Raw genomic sequence first — 16,126 nt, forward strand, 5'->3', positions numbered from 1 at the left:
CCTATGAGAAGAGGTGGCCACACGAAGGTCGGACAGGCGACTGGTCCCACACACATGACTATTTGCTCTTGGCGTGTGGGCAGAACAGCCCTAGGCAAGTGGTGCCCATGCTACACTGAGAGCCCAAGAACAGCCGACTGAAGCGGGGGTGCGCTACTGACAAGGGAACCGGCATCGCAACAACCATTGTGCTTCACGGGCTCGGCTCTGGGAACACCTGCCATGAGTCAGGCTGCCACATCCGGGTCCATGTCCTGAGTCCTCATCACTGCACGGAAAGTCACCACTGCCCTCGAATGGGACTCCCACGTCGGGGGCCGGGATCCTCAGCAAGAACAGCAACACGTGGCATGGTCTTCACAGGCATCTATATTGTGGGACTCAAGGTAGGGCCTGTCCATTGGCAGAGACAGGCTAAACACAGGTGGTGTTTAGACTCTGGTGCAGGGGCATGGCCACATTACTATAGGTGACAGGCACACACAAAGGAGAAACAGTGCCTTCCCATGACGAGGAGGACAAGGCCAAGCCCCACAGCCTTGACAAGAGGCTGCGCCTGACTACTGTCCGGTGCCTGTGGCCTGTCCTGCACGGTCTGCAGCCTAGCCCACAGAAGTCTTGTGCCCACCGAGCAGGGAGGAGCCAGTCCGGATGCTGATCAAGGGCTGCCCTGGGTGGATGTCTTTACGCAGGAGCCCGGCAGCCCAGGAGGCAAGGTCTGCATGGCCAGAGTCCGCAAGCCCAGCTGGCAAAGGGAGGGACAACCAGGGTGGCAATGGCCGGCAAGGCTATCACAGGCACAGGGTAGACACCCAGGAGAGCCCTTCTTTGGGGAAGTAGTGGCCTGGGGCGGGTCGGACACAGCCCTCGGCACCATCGCCAGGCGGCCACTTAAGGCCGTAAATCAAGGCCCACGGGGGAAGGTGGTGGGGCCGCAAACAGCCCACGAACCTCTGACCCGTTGGCTTTCCTAACAGCATCCCGGTGTAGGGAGGCCGCCAGCAGACCTGCCCGCACCCACGTGTCCTCCAGACGCCCTTGGCCCTGCCATTCCCATTCTTCCCAGTGGCCAGCAAAGCTTCTACACTCCTGCCCTGAACGTACACCATGAACTCCGCTGGAGTTCCTGGCGTATGTGCGCGCGCGCGCGCGCGTGTGTGTGTGTGTGTGTGTTTGCATGCCTGTGCATGCGACTACGTGTGGTGAGCGTGTGTGTGACTGTATATGTGCTTCTGTATGTTTTATGTGTATTCGTGTGTGCGTGCGAGTACTGTGTCTCCGTCCTTGTCTGGCCTCAGATGAATTAGGGCTCTGTCAAAAGCACCGAACCCATCTGGTGTCTTTCCTGTCCTCCCGCAACCCTGTTCAGCACTCAGCTGAGAACGCGGAACAGAGGCCTGGGACAGAGATTGCTCCTTGCCCGGTCGGGGGTCCACCTGTACACCGGCGGCCCCTGACCCTGAAAGGGGGGCACCACACACCACCAGGAGTACTGGCTCAATCTTTGGCCTGGCCGACGGACTCCGACATAGATGCTCTCAAGGCCCTGCCAGAGCCGCCTAACGCAACTCCTACCACTTGGCTGCTGGCTGTCTGAGACACCCCGAAAGCCAGCCATGTCATGGAGGACCACCATGTCGAGGACTCCCACCCAAGGAGAGCACAAGTTTTCTAGGCCCTCAGCCCTCCGCCAGGCTCTCTGATCCCAAGGCCCTTCGGTGGAGATGCTGGTGGTGGTGGTCGTGGTGGTGTTGGTGGTGGTTGCAAGCAAGCGTGTGGCACGACAAAGGTGAAGCTGTCCCTCACTCCTTCCTTCCCTGGGGGAGACAAGGTGCTGGACCTCAGTTGCGATGAGAACGACGGCAGGGAGTTCTCACTCATTTTGTTCAGCTTTTCCAAGGAATGCAGATTGAGGGAGTCATCATCGATCCAAGCACTTTCTCGGCCTCCTGGTAAATTGAACTACGCAGGCTGAACAGCTCATGGGGTCTCCCCGTGGCCTCAGCACCCTCCTGTACCCTGGAGACCACCCACAGCTATGCCCCTGAGCAAGAGGCATAGGCAATCTTCTTGGAGAGCCAACGTCCATGGCCAGGAGCACAAGCCAGCTGGCAGGTCCGCAGGCCATCTCAGGACCTTCGAGTGCCATCAGTACACGTTGACACAACAAAAGCTTACCTCTGGTGATCCGTGGGCAGGTTCCCCGTCCTGGACCACTCTGCTTCCACAAGGCCCGCCATCATCTCTCCACACCACCGTGGAAAGGAAAGGAAGGTCTTCTTCTCCATGTCAACAGGAAGCCTAGCTAGGCCTCGGCACCTGAGGAGGTGTGGAGAAATCAGGCGAATGTGTGACGTACCCACCCAGGCGCTCAGATGGCCCGAGCGTTCCAAACGGTTCCCTGGGGGAAGCATTGCATCTCCCTGTGCTGTCCCTCTGTCCCACAGGGCTAGCTGCTCATCAGGGATATGGAACGGGCCCACGTCATCCCACACAAGGGGATGTGCCTCTGTCTCATGATGTGTGTCTAGGAATTTCCTGGTTAGAATATGACAATGTTTCTAGTCACACCACACGCCATGAGTGGGGATGTGCAGGGGTCTGTTTGTGTGGGGCCCTCTGTGGGTGTGTTTCAGTGTGTGTGCATCAGTGTGACTCTATGGCTTTATTAGCAAGAAGGTGTGCACATGTGTGCGTGTGCAGGCCAGGCTGGCATGCTGGCAGGCTGGCCATCCGTGGCTCTGGAGCGAACGTTTAGAGTTCATCAGCGCAAAGTACATGGGCAATCCGGGGATCCATGGCCTCAGACCCTGGCACGTAATAGCGTGACATGACGTGACTGACCTCACGGGACGTCGCAAAGCCCTGAGACAACACGTGCCCGAAGCCCTCTGGCAAAGCACAGCACAAGGACTCTCCTCCAAAAACACACTATCGACCATCGAAGCCATGTCGATGTGGATTACGTCGCCCCATTAGCTGAGCCGGGTCCGGGCGCAGCATGAAACCTCAGCCACCCCGGGGAAAGGCAACGAGCCCTGTGAGGGCAGCAGGCCTCAGGTAATGGATGCACGCCTCAGGCCTTCACGAAGCCCTATGAGAAGAGGTGGCCACACGAAGGTCGGACAGGCGACTGGTCCCACACACATGACTATTTGCTCTTGGCGTGTGGGCAGAACAGCCCTAGGCAAGTGGTGCCCATGCTACACTGAGAGCCCAAGAACAGCCGACTGAAGCGGGGGTGCGCTACTGACAAGGGAACCGGCATCGCAACAACCATTGTGCTTCACGGGCTCGGCTCTGGGAACACCTGCCATGAGTCAGGCTGCCACATCCGGGTCCATGTCCTGAGTCCTCATCACTGCACGGAAAGTCACCACTGCCCTCGAATGGGACTCCCACGTCGGGGGCCGGGATCCTCAGCAAGAACAGCAACACGTGGCATGGTCTTCACAGGCATCTATATTGTGGGACTCAAGGTAGGGCCTGTCCATTGGCAGAGACAGGCTAAACACAGGTGGTGTTTAGACTCTGGTGCAGGGGCATGGCCACATTACTATAGGTGACAGGCACACACAAAGGAGAAACAGTGCCTTCACATGACGAGGAGGACATGGCCAAGCCCCACAGCCTTGACAAGAGGCTGCGCCTGACTACTGTCCGGTGCCTGTGGCCTGTCCTGCACGGTCTGCAGCCTAGCCCACAGAAGTCTTGTGCCCACAGAGCAGGGAGGAGCCAGTCCGGATGCTGATCAAGGGCTGCCCTGGGTGGATGTCTTTACGCAGGAGCCCGGCAGCCCAGGAGGCAAGGTCTGCATGGCCAGAGTCCGCAAGCCCAGCTGGCAAAGGGAGGGACAACCAGGGTGGCAATGGCCGGCAAGGCTATCACAGGCACAGGGTAGACACCCAGGAGAGCCCTTCTTTGGGGAAGTAGTGGCCTGGGGCGGGTCGGACACAGCCCTCGGCACCATCGCCAGGCGGCCACTTAAGGCCGTAAATCAAGGCCCACGGGGGAAGGTGGTGGGGCCGCAAACAGCCCACGAACCTCTGACCCGTTGGCTTTCCTAACAGCATCCCGGTGTAGGGAGGCCGCCAGCAGACCTGCCCGCACCCACGTGTCCTCCAGACGCCCTTGGCCCTGCCATTCCCATTCTTCCCAGTGGCCAGCAAAGCTTCTACACTCCTGCCCTGAACGTACACCATGAACTCCGCTGGAGTTCCTGGCGTATGTGCGCGCGCGCGCGCGCGTGTGTGTGTGTGTGTGTGTTTGCATGCCTGTGCATGCGACTACGTGTGGTGAGCGTGTGTGTGACTGTATATGTGCTTCTGTATGTTTTATGTGTATTCGTGTGTGCGTGCGAGTACTGTGTCTCCGTCCTTGTCTGGCCTCAGATGAATTAGGGCTCTGTCAAAAGCACCGAACCCATCTGGTGTCTTTCCTGTCCTCCCGCAACCCTGTTCAGCACTCAGCTGAGAACGCGGAACAGAGGCCTGGGACAGAGATTGCTCCTTGCCCGGTCGGGGGTCCACCTGTACACCGGCGGCCCCTGACCCTGAAAGGGGGGCACCACACACCACCAGGAGTACTGGCTCAATCTTTGGCCTGGCCGACGGACTCCGACATAGATGCTCTCAAGGCCCTGCCAGAGCCGCCTAACGCAACTCCTACCACTTGGCTGCTGGCTGTCTGAGACACCCCGAAAGCCAGCCATGTCATGGAGGACCACCATGTCGAGGACTCCCACCCAAGGAGAGCACAAGTTTTCTAGGCCCTCAGCCCTCCGCCAGGCTCTCTGATCCCAAGGCCCTTCGGTGGAGATGCTGGTGGTGGTGGTCGTGGTGGTGTTGGTGGTGGTTGCAAGCAAGCGTGTGGCACGACAAAGGTGAAGCTGTCCCTCACTCCTTCCTTCCCTGGGGGAGACAAGGTGCTGGACCTCAGTTGCGATGAGAACGACGGCAGGGAGTTCTCACTCATTTTGTTCAGCTTTTCCAAGGAATGCAGATTGAGGGAGTCATCATCGATCCAAGCACTTTCTCGGCCTCCTGGTAAATTGAACTACGCAGGCTGAACAGCTCATGGGGTCTCCCCGTGGCCTCAGCACCCTCCTGTACCCTGGAGACCACCCACAGCTATACCCCTGAGCAAGAGGCATAGGCAATCTTCTTGGAGAGCCAACGTCCATGGCCAGGAGCACAAGCCAGCTGGCAGGTCCGCAGGCCATCTCAGGACCTTCGAGTGCCATCAGTACACGTTGACACAACAAAAGCTTACCTCTGGTGATCCGTGTGCAGGTTCCCCGTCCTGGACCACTCTGCTTCCACAAGGCCCGCCATCATCTCTCCACACCACCGTGGAAAGGAAAGGAAGGTCTTCTTCTCCATGTCAACAGGAAGCCTAGCTAGGCCTCGGCACCTGAGGAGGTGTGGAGAAATCAGGCGAATGTGTGACGTACCCACCCAGGCGCTCAGATGGCCCGAGCGTTCCAAACGGTTCCCTGGGGGAAGCATTGCATCTCCCTGTGCTGTCCCTCTGTCCCACAGGGCTAGCTGCTCATCAGGGATATGGAACGGGCCCACGTCATCCCACACAAGGGGATGTGCCTCTGTCTCATGATGTGTGTCTAGGAATTTCCTGGTTAGAATATGACAATGTTTCTAGTCACACCACACGCCATGAGTGGGGATGTGCAGGGGTCTGTTTGTGTGGGGCCCTCTGTGGGTGTGTTTCAGTGTGTGTGCATCAGTGTGACTCTATGGCTTTATTAGCAAGAAGGTGTGCACATGTGTGCGTGTGCAGGCCAGGCTGGCATGCTGGCAGGCTGGCCATCCGTGGCTCTGGAGCGAACGTTTAGAGTTCATCAGCGCAAAGTACATGGGCAATCCGGGGATCCATGGCCTCAGACCCTGGCACGTAATAGCGTGACATGACGTGACTGACCTCACGGGACGTCGCAAAGCCCTGAGACAACACGTGCCCGAAGCCCTCTGGCAAAGCACAGCACAAGGACTCTCCTCCAAAAACACACTATCGACCATCGAAGCCATGTCGATGTGGATTACGTCGCCCCATTAGCTGAGCCGGGTCCGGGCGCAGCATGAAACCTCAGCCACCCCGGGGAAAGGCAACGAGCCCTGTGAGGGCAGCAGGCCTCAGGTAATGGATGCACGCCTCAGGCCTTCACGAAGCCCTATGAGAAGAGGTGGCCACACGAAGGTCGGACAGGCGACTGGTCCCACACACATGACTATTTGCTCTTGGCGTGTGGGCAGAACAGCCCTAGGCAAGTGGTGCCCATGCTACACTGAGAGCCCAAGAACAGCCGACTGAAGCGGGGGTGCGCTACTGACAAGGGAACCGGCATCGCAACAACCATTGTGCTTCACGGGCTCGGCTCTGGGAACACCTGCCATGAGTCAGGCTGTCGCATCCGGGTCCATGTCCTGAGTCCTCATCACTGCACGGAAAGTCACCACTGCCCTCGAATGGGACTGCCACGTCGGGGGCCGGGATCCTCAGCAAGAACAGCAACACGTGGCATGGTCTTCACAGGCATCTATATTGTGGGACTCAAGGTAGGGCCTGTCCATTGGCAGAGACAGGCTAAACACAGGTGGTGTTTAGACTCTGGTGCAGGGGCATGGCCACATTACTATAGGTGACAGGCACACACAAAGGAGAAACAGTGCCTTCCCATGACGAGGAGGACAAGGCCAAGCCCCACAGCCTTGACAAGAGGCTGCGCCTGACTACTGTCCGGTGCCTGTGGCCTGTCCTGCACGGTCTGCAGCCTAGCCCACAGAAGTCTTGTGCCCACAGAGCAGGGAGGAGCCAGTCCGGATGCTGATCAAGGGCTGCCCTGGGTGGATGTCTTTACGCAGGAGCCCGGCAGCCCAGGAGGCAAGGTCTGCATGGCCAGAGTCCGCAAGCCCAGCTGGCAAAGGGAGGGACAATCAGGGTGGCAATGGCCGGCAAGGCTATCACAGGCACAGGGTAGACACCCAGGAGAGCCCTTCTTTGGGGAAGTAGTGGCCTGGGGCGGGTCGGACACAGCCCTCGGCACCACCGCCAGGCGGCCACTTAAGGCCGTAAATCAAGGCCCACGGGGGAAGGTGGTGGGGCCGCAAACAGCCCACGAACCTCTGACCCGTTGGCTTTCCTAACAGCATCCCGGTGTAGGGAGGCCGCCAGCAGACCTGCCCGCACCCACGTGTCCTCCAGACGCCCTTGGCCCTGCCATTCCCATTCTTCCCAGTGGCCAGCAAAGCTTCTACACTCCTGCCCTGAACGTACACCATGAACTCCGCTGGAGTTCCTGGCGTATGTGCGCGCGCGCGCGCGTGTGTGTGTGTGTGTGTGTGTGTTTGCATGCCTGTGCATGCGACTACGTGTGGTGAGCGTGTGTGTGACTGTATATGTGCTTCTGTATGTTTTATGTGTATTCGTGTGTGCGTGCGAGTACTGTGTCTCCGTCCCTGTCTGGCCTCAGATGAATTAGGGCTCTGTCAAAAGCACCGAACCCATCTGGTGTCTTTCCTGTCCTCCCGCAACCCTGTTCAGCACTCAGCTGAGAACGCGGAACAGAGGCCTGGGACAGAGATTGCTCCTTGCCCGGTCGGGGGTCCACCTGTACACCGGCGGCCCCTGACCCTGAAAGGGGGGCACCACACACCACCAGGAGTACTGGCTCAATCTTTGGCCTGGCCGACGGACTCCGACATAGATGCTCTCAAGGCCCTGCCAGAGCCGCCTAACGCAACTCCTACCACTTGGCTGCTGGCTGTCTGAGACACCCCGAAAGCCAGCCATGTCATGGAGGACCACCATGTCGAGGACTCCCACCCAAGGAGAGCACAAGTTTTCTAGGCCCTCAGCCCTCCGCCAGGCTCTCTGATCCCAAGGCCCTTCGGTGGAGATGGTGGTGGTGGTGGTCGTGGTGGTGTTGGTGGTGGTTGCAAGCAAGCGTGTGGCACGACAAAGGTGAAGCTGTCCCTCACTCCTTCCTTCCCTGGGGGAGACAAGGTGCTGGACCTCAGTTGCGATGAGAACGACGGCAGGGAGTTCTCACTCATTTTGTTCAGCTTTTCCAAGGAATGCAGATTGAGGGAGTCATCATCGATCCAAGCACTTTCTCGGCCTCCTGGTAAATTGAACTACGCAGGCTGAACAGCTCATGGGGTCTCCCCGTGGCCTCAGCACCCTCCTGTACCCTGGAGACCACCCACAGCTATGCCCCTGAGCAAGAGGCATAGGCAATCTTCTTGGAGAGCCAACGTCCATGGCCAGGAGCACAAGCCAGCTGGCAGGTCCGCAGGCCATCTCAGGACCTTCGAGTGCCATCAGTACACGTTGACACAACAAAAGCTTACCTCTGGTGATCCGTGTGCAGGTTCCCCGTCCTGGACCACTCTGCTTCCACAAGGCCCGCCATCATCTCTCCACACCACCGTGGAAAGGAAAGGAAGGTCTTCTTCTCCATGTCAACAGGAAGCCTAGCTAGGCCTCGGCACCTGAGGAGGTGTGGAGAAATCAGGCGAATGTGTGACGTACCCACCCAGGCGCTCAGATGGCCCGAGCGTTCCAAACGGTTCCCTGGGGGAAGCATTGCATCTCCCTGTGCTGTCCCTCTGTCCCACAGGGCTAGCTGCTCATCAGGGATATGGAACGGGCCCACGTCATCCCACACAAGGGGATGTGCCTCTGTCTCATGATGTGTGTCTAGGAATTTCCTGGTTAGAATATGACAATGTTTCTAGTCACACCACACGCCATGAGTGGGGATGTGCAGGGGTCTGTTTGTGTGGGGCCCTCTGTGGGTGTGTTTCAGTGTGTGTGCATCAGTGTGACTCTATGGCTTTATTAGCAAGAAGGTGTGCACATGTGTGCGTGTGCAGGCCAGGCTGGCATGCTGGCAGGCTGGCCATCCGTGGCTCTGGAGCGAACGTTTAGAGTTCATCAGCGCAAAGTACATGGGCAATCCGGGGATCCATGGCCTCAGACCCTGGCACGTAATAGCGTGACATGACGTGACTGACCTCACGGGACGTCGCAAAGCCCTGAGACAACACGTGCCCGAAGCCCTCTGGCAAAGCACAGCACAAGGACTCTCCTCCAAAAACACACTATCGACCATCGAAGCCATGTCGATGTGGATTACGTCGCCCCATTAGCTGAGCCGGGTCCGGGCGCAGCATGAAACCTCAGCCACCCCGGGGAAAGGCAACGAGCCCTGTGAGGGCAGCAGGCCTCAGGTAATGGATGCACGCCTCAGGCCTTCACGAAGCCCTATGAGAAGAGGTGGCCACACGAAGGTCGGACAGGCGACTGGTCCCACACACATGACTATTTGCTCTTGGCGTGTGGGCAGAACAGCCCTAGGCAAGTGGTGCCCATGCTACACTGAGAGCCCAAGAACAGCCGACTGAAGCGGGGGTGCGCTACTGACAAGGGAACCGGCATCGCAACAACCATTGTGCTTCACGGGCTCGGCTCTGGGAACACCTGCCATGAGTCAGGCTGTCGCATCCGGGTCCATGTCCTGAGTCCTCATCACTGCACGGAAAGTCACCACTGCCCTCGAATGGGACTCCCACGTCGGGGGCCGGGATCCTCAGCAAGAACAGCAACACGTGGCATGGTCTTCACAGGCATCTATATTGTGGGACTCAAGGTAGGGCCTGTCCATTGGCAGAGACAGGCTAAACACAGGTGGTGTTTAGACTCTGGTGCAGGGGCATGGCCACATTACTATAGGTGACAGGCACACACAAAGGAGAAACAGTGCCTTCCCACGACGAGGAGGACAAGGCCAAGCCCCACAGCCTTGACAAGAGGCTGCGCCTGACTACTGTCCGGTGCCTGTGGCCTGTCCTGCACGGTCTGCAGCCTAGCCCACAGAAGTCTTGTGCCCACAGAGCAGGGAGGAGCCAGTCCGGATGCTGATCAAGGGCTGCCCTGGGTGGATGTCTTTACGCAGGAGCCCGGCAGCCCAGGAGGCAAGGTCTGCATGGCCAGAGTCCGCAAGCCCAGCTGGCAAAGGGAGGGACAACCAGGGTGGCAATGGCCGGCAAGGCTATCACAGGCACAGGGTAGACACCCAGGAGAGCCCTTCTTTGGGGAAGTAGTGGCCTGGGGCGGGTCGGACACAGCCCTCGGCACCATCGCCAGGCGGCCACTTAAGGCCGTAAATCAAGGCCCACGGGGGAAGGTGGTGGGGCCGCAAACAGCCCACGAACCTCTGACCCGTTGGCTTTCCTAACAGCATCCCGGTGTAGGGAGGCCGCCAGCAGACCTGCCCGCACCCACGTGTCCTCCAGACGCCCTTGGCCCTGCCATTCCCATTCTTCCCAGTGGCCAGCAAAGCTTCTACACTCCTGCCCTGAACGTACACCATGAACTCCGCTGGAGTTCCTGGCGTATGTGCGCGCGCGCGCGCGCGTGTGTGTGTGTGTGTGTGTTTGCATGCCTGTGCATGCGACTACGTGTGGTGAGCGTGTGTGTGACTGTATATGTGCTTCTGTATGTTTTATGTGTATTCGTGTGTGCGTGCGAGTACTGTGTCTCCGTCCTTGTCTGGCCTCAGATGAATTAGGGCTCTGTCAAAAGCACCGAACCCATCTGGTGTCTTTCCTGTCCTCCCGCAACCCTGTTCAGCACTCAGCTGAGAACGCGGAACAGAGGCCTGGGACAGAGATTGCTCCTTGCCCGGTCGGGGGTCCACCTGTACACCGGCGGCCCCTGACCCTGAAAGGGGGGCACCACACACCACCAGGAGTACTGGCTCAATCTTTGGCCTGGCCGACGGACTCCGACATAGATGCTCTCAAGGCCCTGCCAAAGCCGCCTAACGCAACTCCTACCACTTGGCTGCTGGCTGTCTGAGACACCCCGAAAGCCAGCCATGTCATGGAGGACCACCATGTCGAGGACTCCCACCCAAGGAGAGCACAAGTTTTCTAGGCCCTCAGCCCTCCGCCAGGCTCTCTGATCCCAAGGCCCTTCGGTGGAGATGGTGGTGGTGGTGGTGGTGGTGGTGGTGGTGGTGGTGGTGGTCGTGGTGGTGGTGGTTGCAAGCAAGCGTGTGGCACGACAAAGGTGAAGCTGTCCCTCACTCCTTCCTTCCCTGGGGGAGACAAGGTGCTTGACCTCAGTTGCGATGAGAACGACGGCAGGGAGTTCTCACTCATTTTGTTCAGCTTTTCCAAGGAATGCAGATTGAGGGAGTCATCATCGATCCAAGCACTTTCTCGGCCTCCTGGTAAATTGAACTACGCAGGCTGAACAGCTCATGGGGTCTCCCCGTGGCCTCAGCACCCTCCTGTACCCTGGAGACCACCCACAGCTATGCCCCTGAGCAAGAGGCATAGGCAATCTTCTTGGAGAGCCAACGTCCATGGCCAGGAGCACAAGCCAGCTGGCAGGTCCGCAGGCCATCTCAGGACCTTCGAGTGCCATCAGTACACGTTGACACAACAAAAGCTTACCTCTGGTGATCCGTGTGCAGGTTCCCCGTCCTGGACCACTCTGCTTCCTCAAGGCCCGCCATCATCTCTCCACACCACCGTGGAAAGGAAAGGAAGGTCTTCTTCTCCATGTCAACAGGAAGCCTAGCTAGGCCTCGGCACCTGAGGAGGTGTGGAGAAATCAGGCGAATGTGTGACGTACCCACCCAGGCGCTCAGATGGCCCGAGCGTTCCAAACGGTTTCCTGGGGGAAGCATTGCATCTCCCTGTGCTGTCCCTCTGTCCCACAGGGCTAGCTGCTCATCCGGGATATGGAACGGGCCCACGTCATCCCACACAAGGGGATGTGCCTCTGTCTCATGATGTGTGTCTAGGAATTTCCTGGTTAGAATATGACAATGTTTCTGGTCACACCACACGCCATGAGTGGGGATGTGCAGGGGTCTGTTTGTGTCGGGCCCTCTGTGGGTGTGTTTCAGTGTGTGTGCATCAGTGTGACTCTATGGCTTTATTAGCAAGAAGGGTTGCACATGTGTGCGTGTGCAGGCCAGGCTGGCAGGCTGGCAGGCTGGCCATCCGTGGCTCTGGAGCGAACGTTTAGAGTTCATCAGCGCAAAGTACATGGGCAATCCGGGGATCCATGGCCTCAGACCCTGGCACGTAATAGCGTGACATGACGTGACTGACCTCACGGGACGTCGCAAAGCCCTGAGACAACACGTGCCCGAAGCCCTCTGGCAAAGCACAGCACAAGGACTCTCCTCCAAAAACACACTATCGACCATCGAAGCCATGTCGATGTGGATTACGTCGCCCCATTAGCTGAGCCGGGTCCGGGCGCAGCATGAAACCTCAGCCACCCCGGGGAAAGGCAACGAGCCCTGTGAGGGCAGCAGGCCTCAGGTAATGGATGCACGCCTCAGGCCTTCACGAAGCCCTATGAGAAGAGGTGGCCACACGAAGGTCGGACAGGCGACTGGTCCCACACACATGACTATTTGCTCTTGGCGTGTGGGCAGAACAGCCCTAGGCAAGTGGTGCCCATGCTACACTGAGAGCCCAAGAACAGCCGACTGAAGCGGGGGTGCGCTACTGACAAGGGAACCGGCATCGCAACAACCATTGTGCTTCACGGGCTCGGCCTCTGGGAACACCTGCCATGGGTCCATGTCCTGAGTCCTCATCACTGCACGGAAAGTCACCACTGCCCTCGAACGGGACTCCCACGTCGGGGGCCGGGATCCTCAGCAAGAACAGCAACAAGTGGCATGGTCTTCACAGGCATCTATATTGTGGGACTCAAGGTAGGGCCTGTCAATTGGCAGAGACAGGCTAAACACAGGTGGTGTTTAGACTCTGGTGCAGGGGCATGGCCACATTACTATAGGTGACAGGCACACACAAAGGAGAAACAGTGCCTTCCCACGACGAGGAGGACAAGGCCAAGCCCCACAGCCTTGACAAGAGGCTGCGCCTGACTACTGTCCGGTGCCTGTGGCCTGTCCTGCACGGTCTGCAGCCTAGCCCACAGAAGTCTTGTGCCCACAGAGCAGGGAGGAGCCAGTCCGGATGCTGATCAAGGGCTGCCCTGGGTGGATGTCTTTACGCAGGAGCCCGGCAGCCCAGGAGGCAAGGTCTGCATGGCCAGAGTCCGCAAGCCCAGCTGGCAAAGGGAGGGACAACCAGGGTGGCAATGGCCGGCAAGGCTATCACAGGCACAGGGTAGACACCCAGGAGAGCCCTTCTTTGGGGAAGTAGTGGCCTGGGGCGGGTCGGACACAGCCCTCGGCACCATCGCCAGGCGGCCACTTAAGGCCGTAAATCAAGGCCCACGGGGGAAGGTGGTGGGGCCGCAAACAGCCCACGAACCTCTGACCCGTTGGCTTTCCTAACAGCATCCCGGTGTAGGGAGGCCGCCAGCAGACCTGCCCGCACCCACGTGTCCTCCAGACGCCCTTGGCCCTGCCATTCCCATTCTTCCCAGTGGCCAGCAAAGCTTCTACACTCCTGCCCTGAACGTACACCATGAACTCCGCTGGAGTTCCTGGCGTATGTGCGCGCGCGCGCGCGCGTGTGTGTGTGTGTGTGTTTGCATGCCTGTGCATGCGACTACGTGTGGTGAGCGTGTGTGTGACTGTATATGTGCTTCTGTATGTTTTATGTGTATTCGTGTGTGCGTGCGAGTACTGTGTCTCCGTCCTTGTCTGGCCTCAGATGAATTAGGGCTCTGTCAAAAGCACCGAACCCATCTGGTGTCTTTCCTGTCCTCCCGCAACCCTGTTCAGCACTCAGCTGAGAACGCGGAACAGAGGCCTGGGACAGAGATTGCTCCTTGCCCGGTCGGGGGTCCACCTGTACACCGGCGGCCCCTGACCCTGAAAGGGGGGCACCACACACCACCAGGAGTACTGGCTCAATCTTTGGCCTGGCCGACGGACTCCGACATAGATGCTCTCAAGGCCCTGCCAAAGCCGCCTAACGCAACTCCTACCACTTGGCTGCTGGCTGTCTGAGACACCCCGAAAGCCAGCCATGTCATGGAGGACCACCATGTCGAGGACTCCCACCCAAGGAGAGCACAAGTTTTCTAGGCCCTCAGCCCTCCGCCAGGCTCTCTGATCCCAAGGCCCTTCGGTGGAGATGGTGGTGGTGGTGGTGGTGGTGGTGGTGGTGGTGGTCGTGGTGGTGGTGGTTGCAAGCAAGCGTGTGGCACGACAAAGGTGAAGCTGTCCCTCACTCCTTCCTTCCCTGGGGGAGACAAGGTGCTGGACCTCAGTTGCGATGAGAACGACGGCAGGGAGTTCTCACTCATTTTGTTCAGCTTTTCCAAGGAATGCAGATTGAGGGAGTCATCATCGATCCAAGCACTTTCTCGGCCTCCTGGTAAATTGAACTACGCAGGCTGAACAGCTCATGGGGTCTCCCCGTGGCCTCAGCACCCTCCTGTACCCTGGAGACCACCCACAGCTATGCCCCTGAGCAAGAGGCATAGGCAATCTTCTTGGAGAGCCAACGTCCATGGCCAGGAGCACAAGCCAGCTGGCAGGTCCGCAGGCCATCTCAGGACCTTCGAGTGCCATCAGTACACGTTGACACAACAAAAGCTTACCTCTGGTGATCCGTGTGCAGGTTCCCCGTCCTGGACCACTCTGCTTCCTCAAGGCCCGCCATCATCTCTCCACACCACCGTGGAAAGGAAAGGAAGGTCTTCTTCTCCATGTCAACAGGAAGCCTAGCTAGGCCTCGGCACCTGAGGAGGTGTGGAGAAATCAGGCGAATGTGTGACGTACCCACCCAGGCGCTCAGATGGCCCGAGCGTTCCAAACGGTTTCCTGGGGGAAGCATTGCATCTCCCTGTGCTGTCCCTCTGTCCCACAGGGCTAGCTGCTCATCAGGGATATGGAACGGGCCCACGTCATCCCACACAAGGGGATGTGCCTCTGTCTCATGATGTGTGTCTAGGAATTTCCTGGTTAGAATATGACAATGTTTCTGGTCACACCACACGCCATGAGTGGGGATGTGCAGGCGTCTCTTTGTGTGGGGCCCTCTGTGGGTGTGTTTCAGTGTGTGTGCATCAGTGTGACTCTATGGCTTTATTAGCAAGAAGGTGTGCACATGTTTGCGTGTGCAGGCCAGGCTGGCAGGCTGGCAGGCTGGGCATCCGTGGCTCAGGAGCTAACGTTTAGAGTTCATCAGCGCAAAGTACATGGGCAATCCGGGGATCCATGGCCTCAGACCCTGGCACGTAATAGCGTGACATGACGTGACTGACCTCACGGGACGTCGCAAAGCCCTGAGACAACACGTGCCCGAAGCCCTCTGGCAAAGCACAGCACAAGGACTCTCCTCCAAAAACACACTATCGACCATCGAAGCCATGTCGATGTGGATTACGTCGCCCCATTAGCTGAGCCGGGTCCGGGTGCAGCATGAAACCTCAGCCACCCCGGGGAAAGGCAACGAGCCCTGTGAGGGCAGCAGGCCTCAGGTAATGGATGCACGCCTCAGGCCTTCACGAAGCCCTATGAGAAGAGGTGGCCACACGAAGGTCGGACAGGCGACTGGTCCCACACACATGAGTATTTGCTCTTGGCGTGTGGGCAGAACAGCCCTAGGCAAGTGGTGCCCATGCTACACTGAGAGCCCAAGAACAGCCGACTGAAGCGGGGGTGCGCTACTGACAAGGGAACCGGCATCGCAACAACCATTGTGCTTCACGGGCTCGGCCTCTGGGAACACCTGCCATGGGTCCATGTCCTGAGTCCTCATCACTGCACGGAAAGTCACTACTGCCCTCGAACGGGACTCCCACGTCAGGGGCCGGGATCCTCAGCAAGAACAGCAACAAGTGGCATGGTCTTCACAGGCATCTATATTGTGGGACTCAACGTAGGACCTGTCCATTGGCAGAGACAGGCTAAACACAGGTGGTGTTTAGACTCTGGTGCAGGGGCATGGCCACATTACTATAGGTGACAGGCACACACAAAGGAGAAACAGTGCCTTCCCACGACAAGGAGGACAAGGCCAAGCCCCACAGCCTTGACAAGAGGCTCCGCCTGACTACTGTCCGGTGCCTGTGGCCTGTCCTGCACGGTCTGCAGCCTAGCCCACAGAAGTCTTGTGCCCACAGAGCAGGGAGGAGCCAGTCCGGATGCTGATCA

At 58.6% G+C, this 16,126-nt stretch overlaps 1 protein-coding gene and 5 non-coding genes across 8 annotated transcripts in view; all 6 read right to left on the reverse strand.

Moving 5' to 3' along the window:
• LOC112907092 (uncharacterized) overlaps positions 1-16,126 on the reverse strand; it is a 133,288-nt gene that overhangs the window by 112,567 nt on the left and 4,595 nt on the right. For all 3 annotated transcript variants that reach the window (XM_072737035.1, XM_072737036.1, XM_072737037.1), the window contains exons 3-7: positions 14,569-14,709; positions 11,481-11,621; positions 8,367-8,507; positions 5,272-5,412; positions 2,179-2,319 (exon numbers count right to left, since the gene is read on the reverse strand). In XM_072737035.1, the coding sequence (XP_072593136.1) occupies positions 2,179-2,319; positions 5,272-5,412; positions 8,367-8,507; positions 11,481-11,621; positions 14,569-14,678 (674 nt within the window). In that variant the 5' untranslated portion in view covers positions 14,679-14,709. The remainder of the gene's footprint in view (positions 1-2,178; positions 2,320-5,271; positions 5,413-8,366; positions 8,508-11,480; positions 11,622-14,568; positions 14,710-16,126) is intronic.
• LOC140595552 (small nucleolar RNA SNORD116) lies at positions 1,837-1,931 on the reverse strand. Its single transcript, XR_011997286.1, has one exon. It is a non-coding gene; the product is annotated as a small nucleolar RNA SNORD116 (small nucleolar RNA).
• LOC140595553 (small nucleolar RNA SNORD116) lies at positions 4,930-5,024 on the reverse strand. The gene has a single exon (XR_011997287.1). It is a non-coding gene; the product is annotated as a small nucleolar RNA SNORD116 (small nucleolar RNA).
• LOC140595554 (small nucleolar RNA SNORD116) lies at positions 8,025-8,119 on the reverse strand. Its single transcript, XR_011997288.1, has one exon. It is a non-coding gene; the product is annotated as a small nucleolar RNA SNORD116 (small nucleolar RNA).
• LOC140595556 (small nucleolar RNA SNORD116) lies at positions 11,139-11,233 on the reverse strand. Its single transcript, XR_011997290.1, has one exon. It is a non-coding gene; the product is annotated as a small nucleolar RNA SNORD116 (small nucleolar RNA).
• LOC112907120 (small nucleolar RNA SNORD116) lies at positions 14,227-14,321 on the reverse strand. Its single transcript, XR_003232705.2, has one exon. It is a non-coding gene; the product is annotated as a small nucleolar RNA SNORD116 (small nucleolar RNA).

This window comes from Vulpes vulpes, chromosome 14 (assembly GCF_048418805.1).
Source record: "Vulpes vulpes isolate BD-2025 chromosome 14, VulVul3, whole genome shotgun sequence".
Classification (NCBI taxonomy): domain Eukaryota; kingdom Metazoa; phylum Chordata; class Mammalia; order Carnivora; family Canidae; genus Vulpes; species Vulpes vulpes.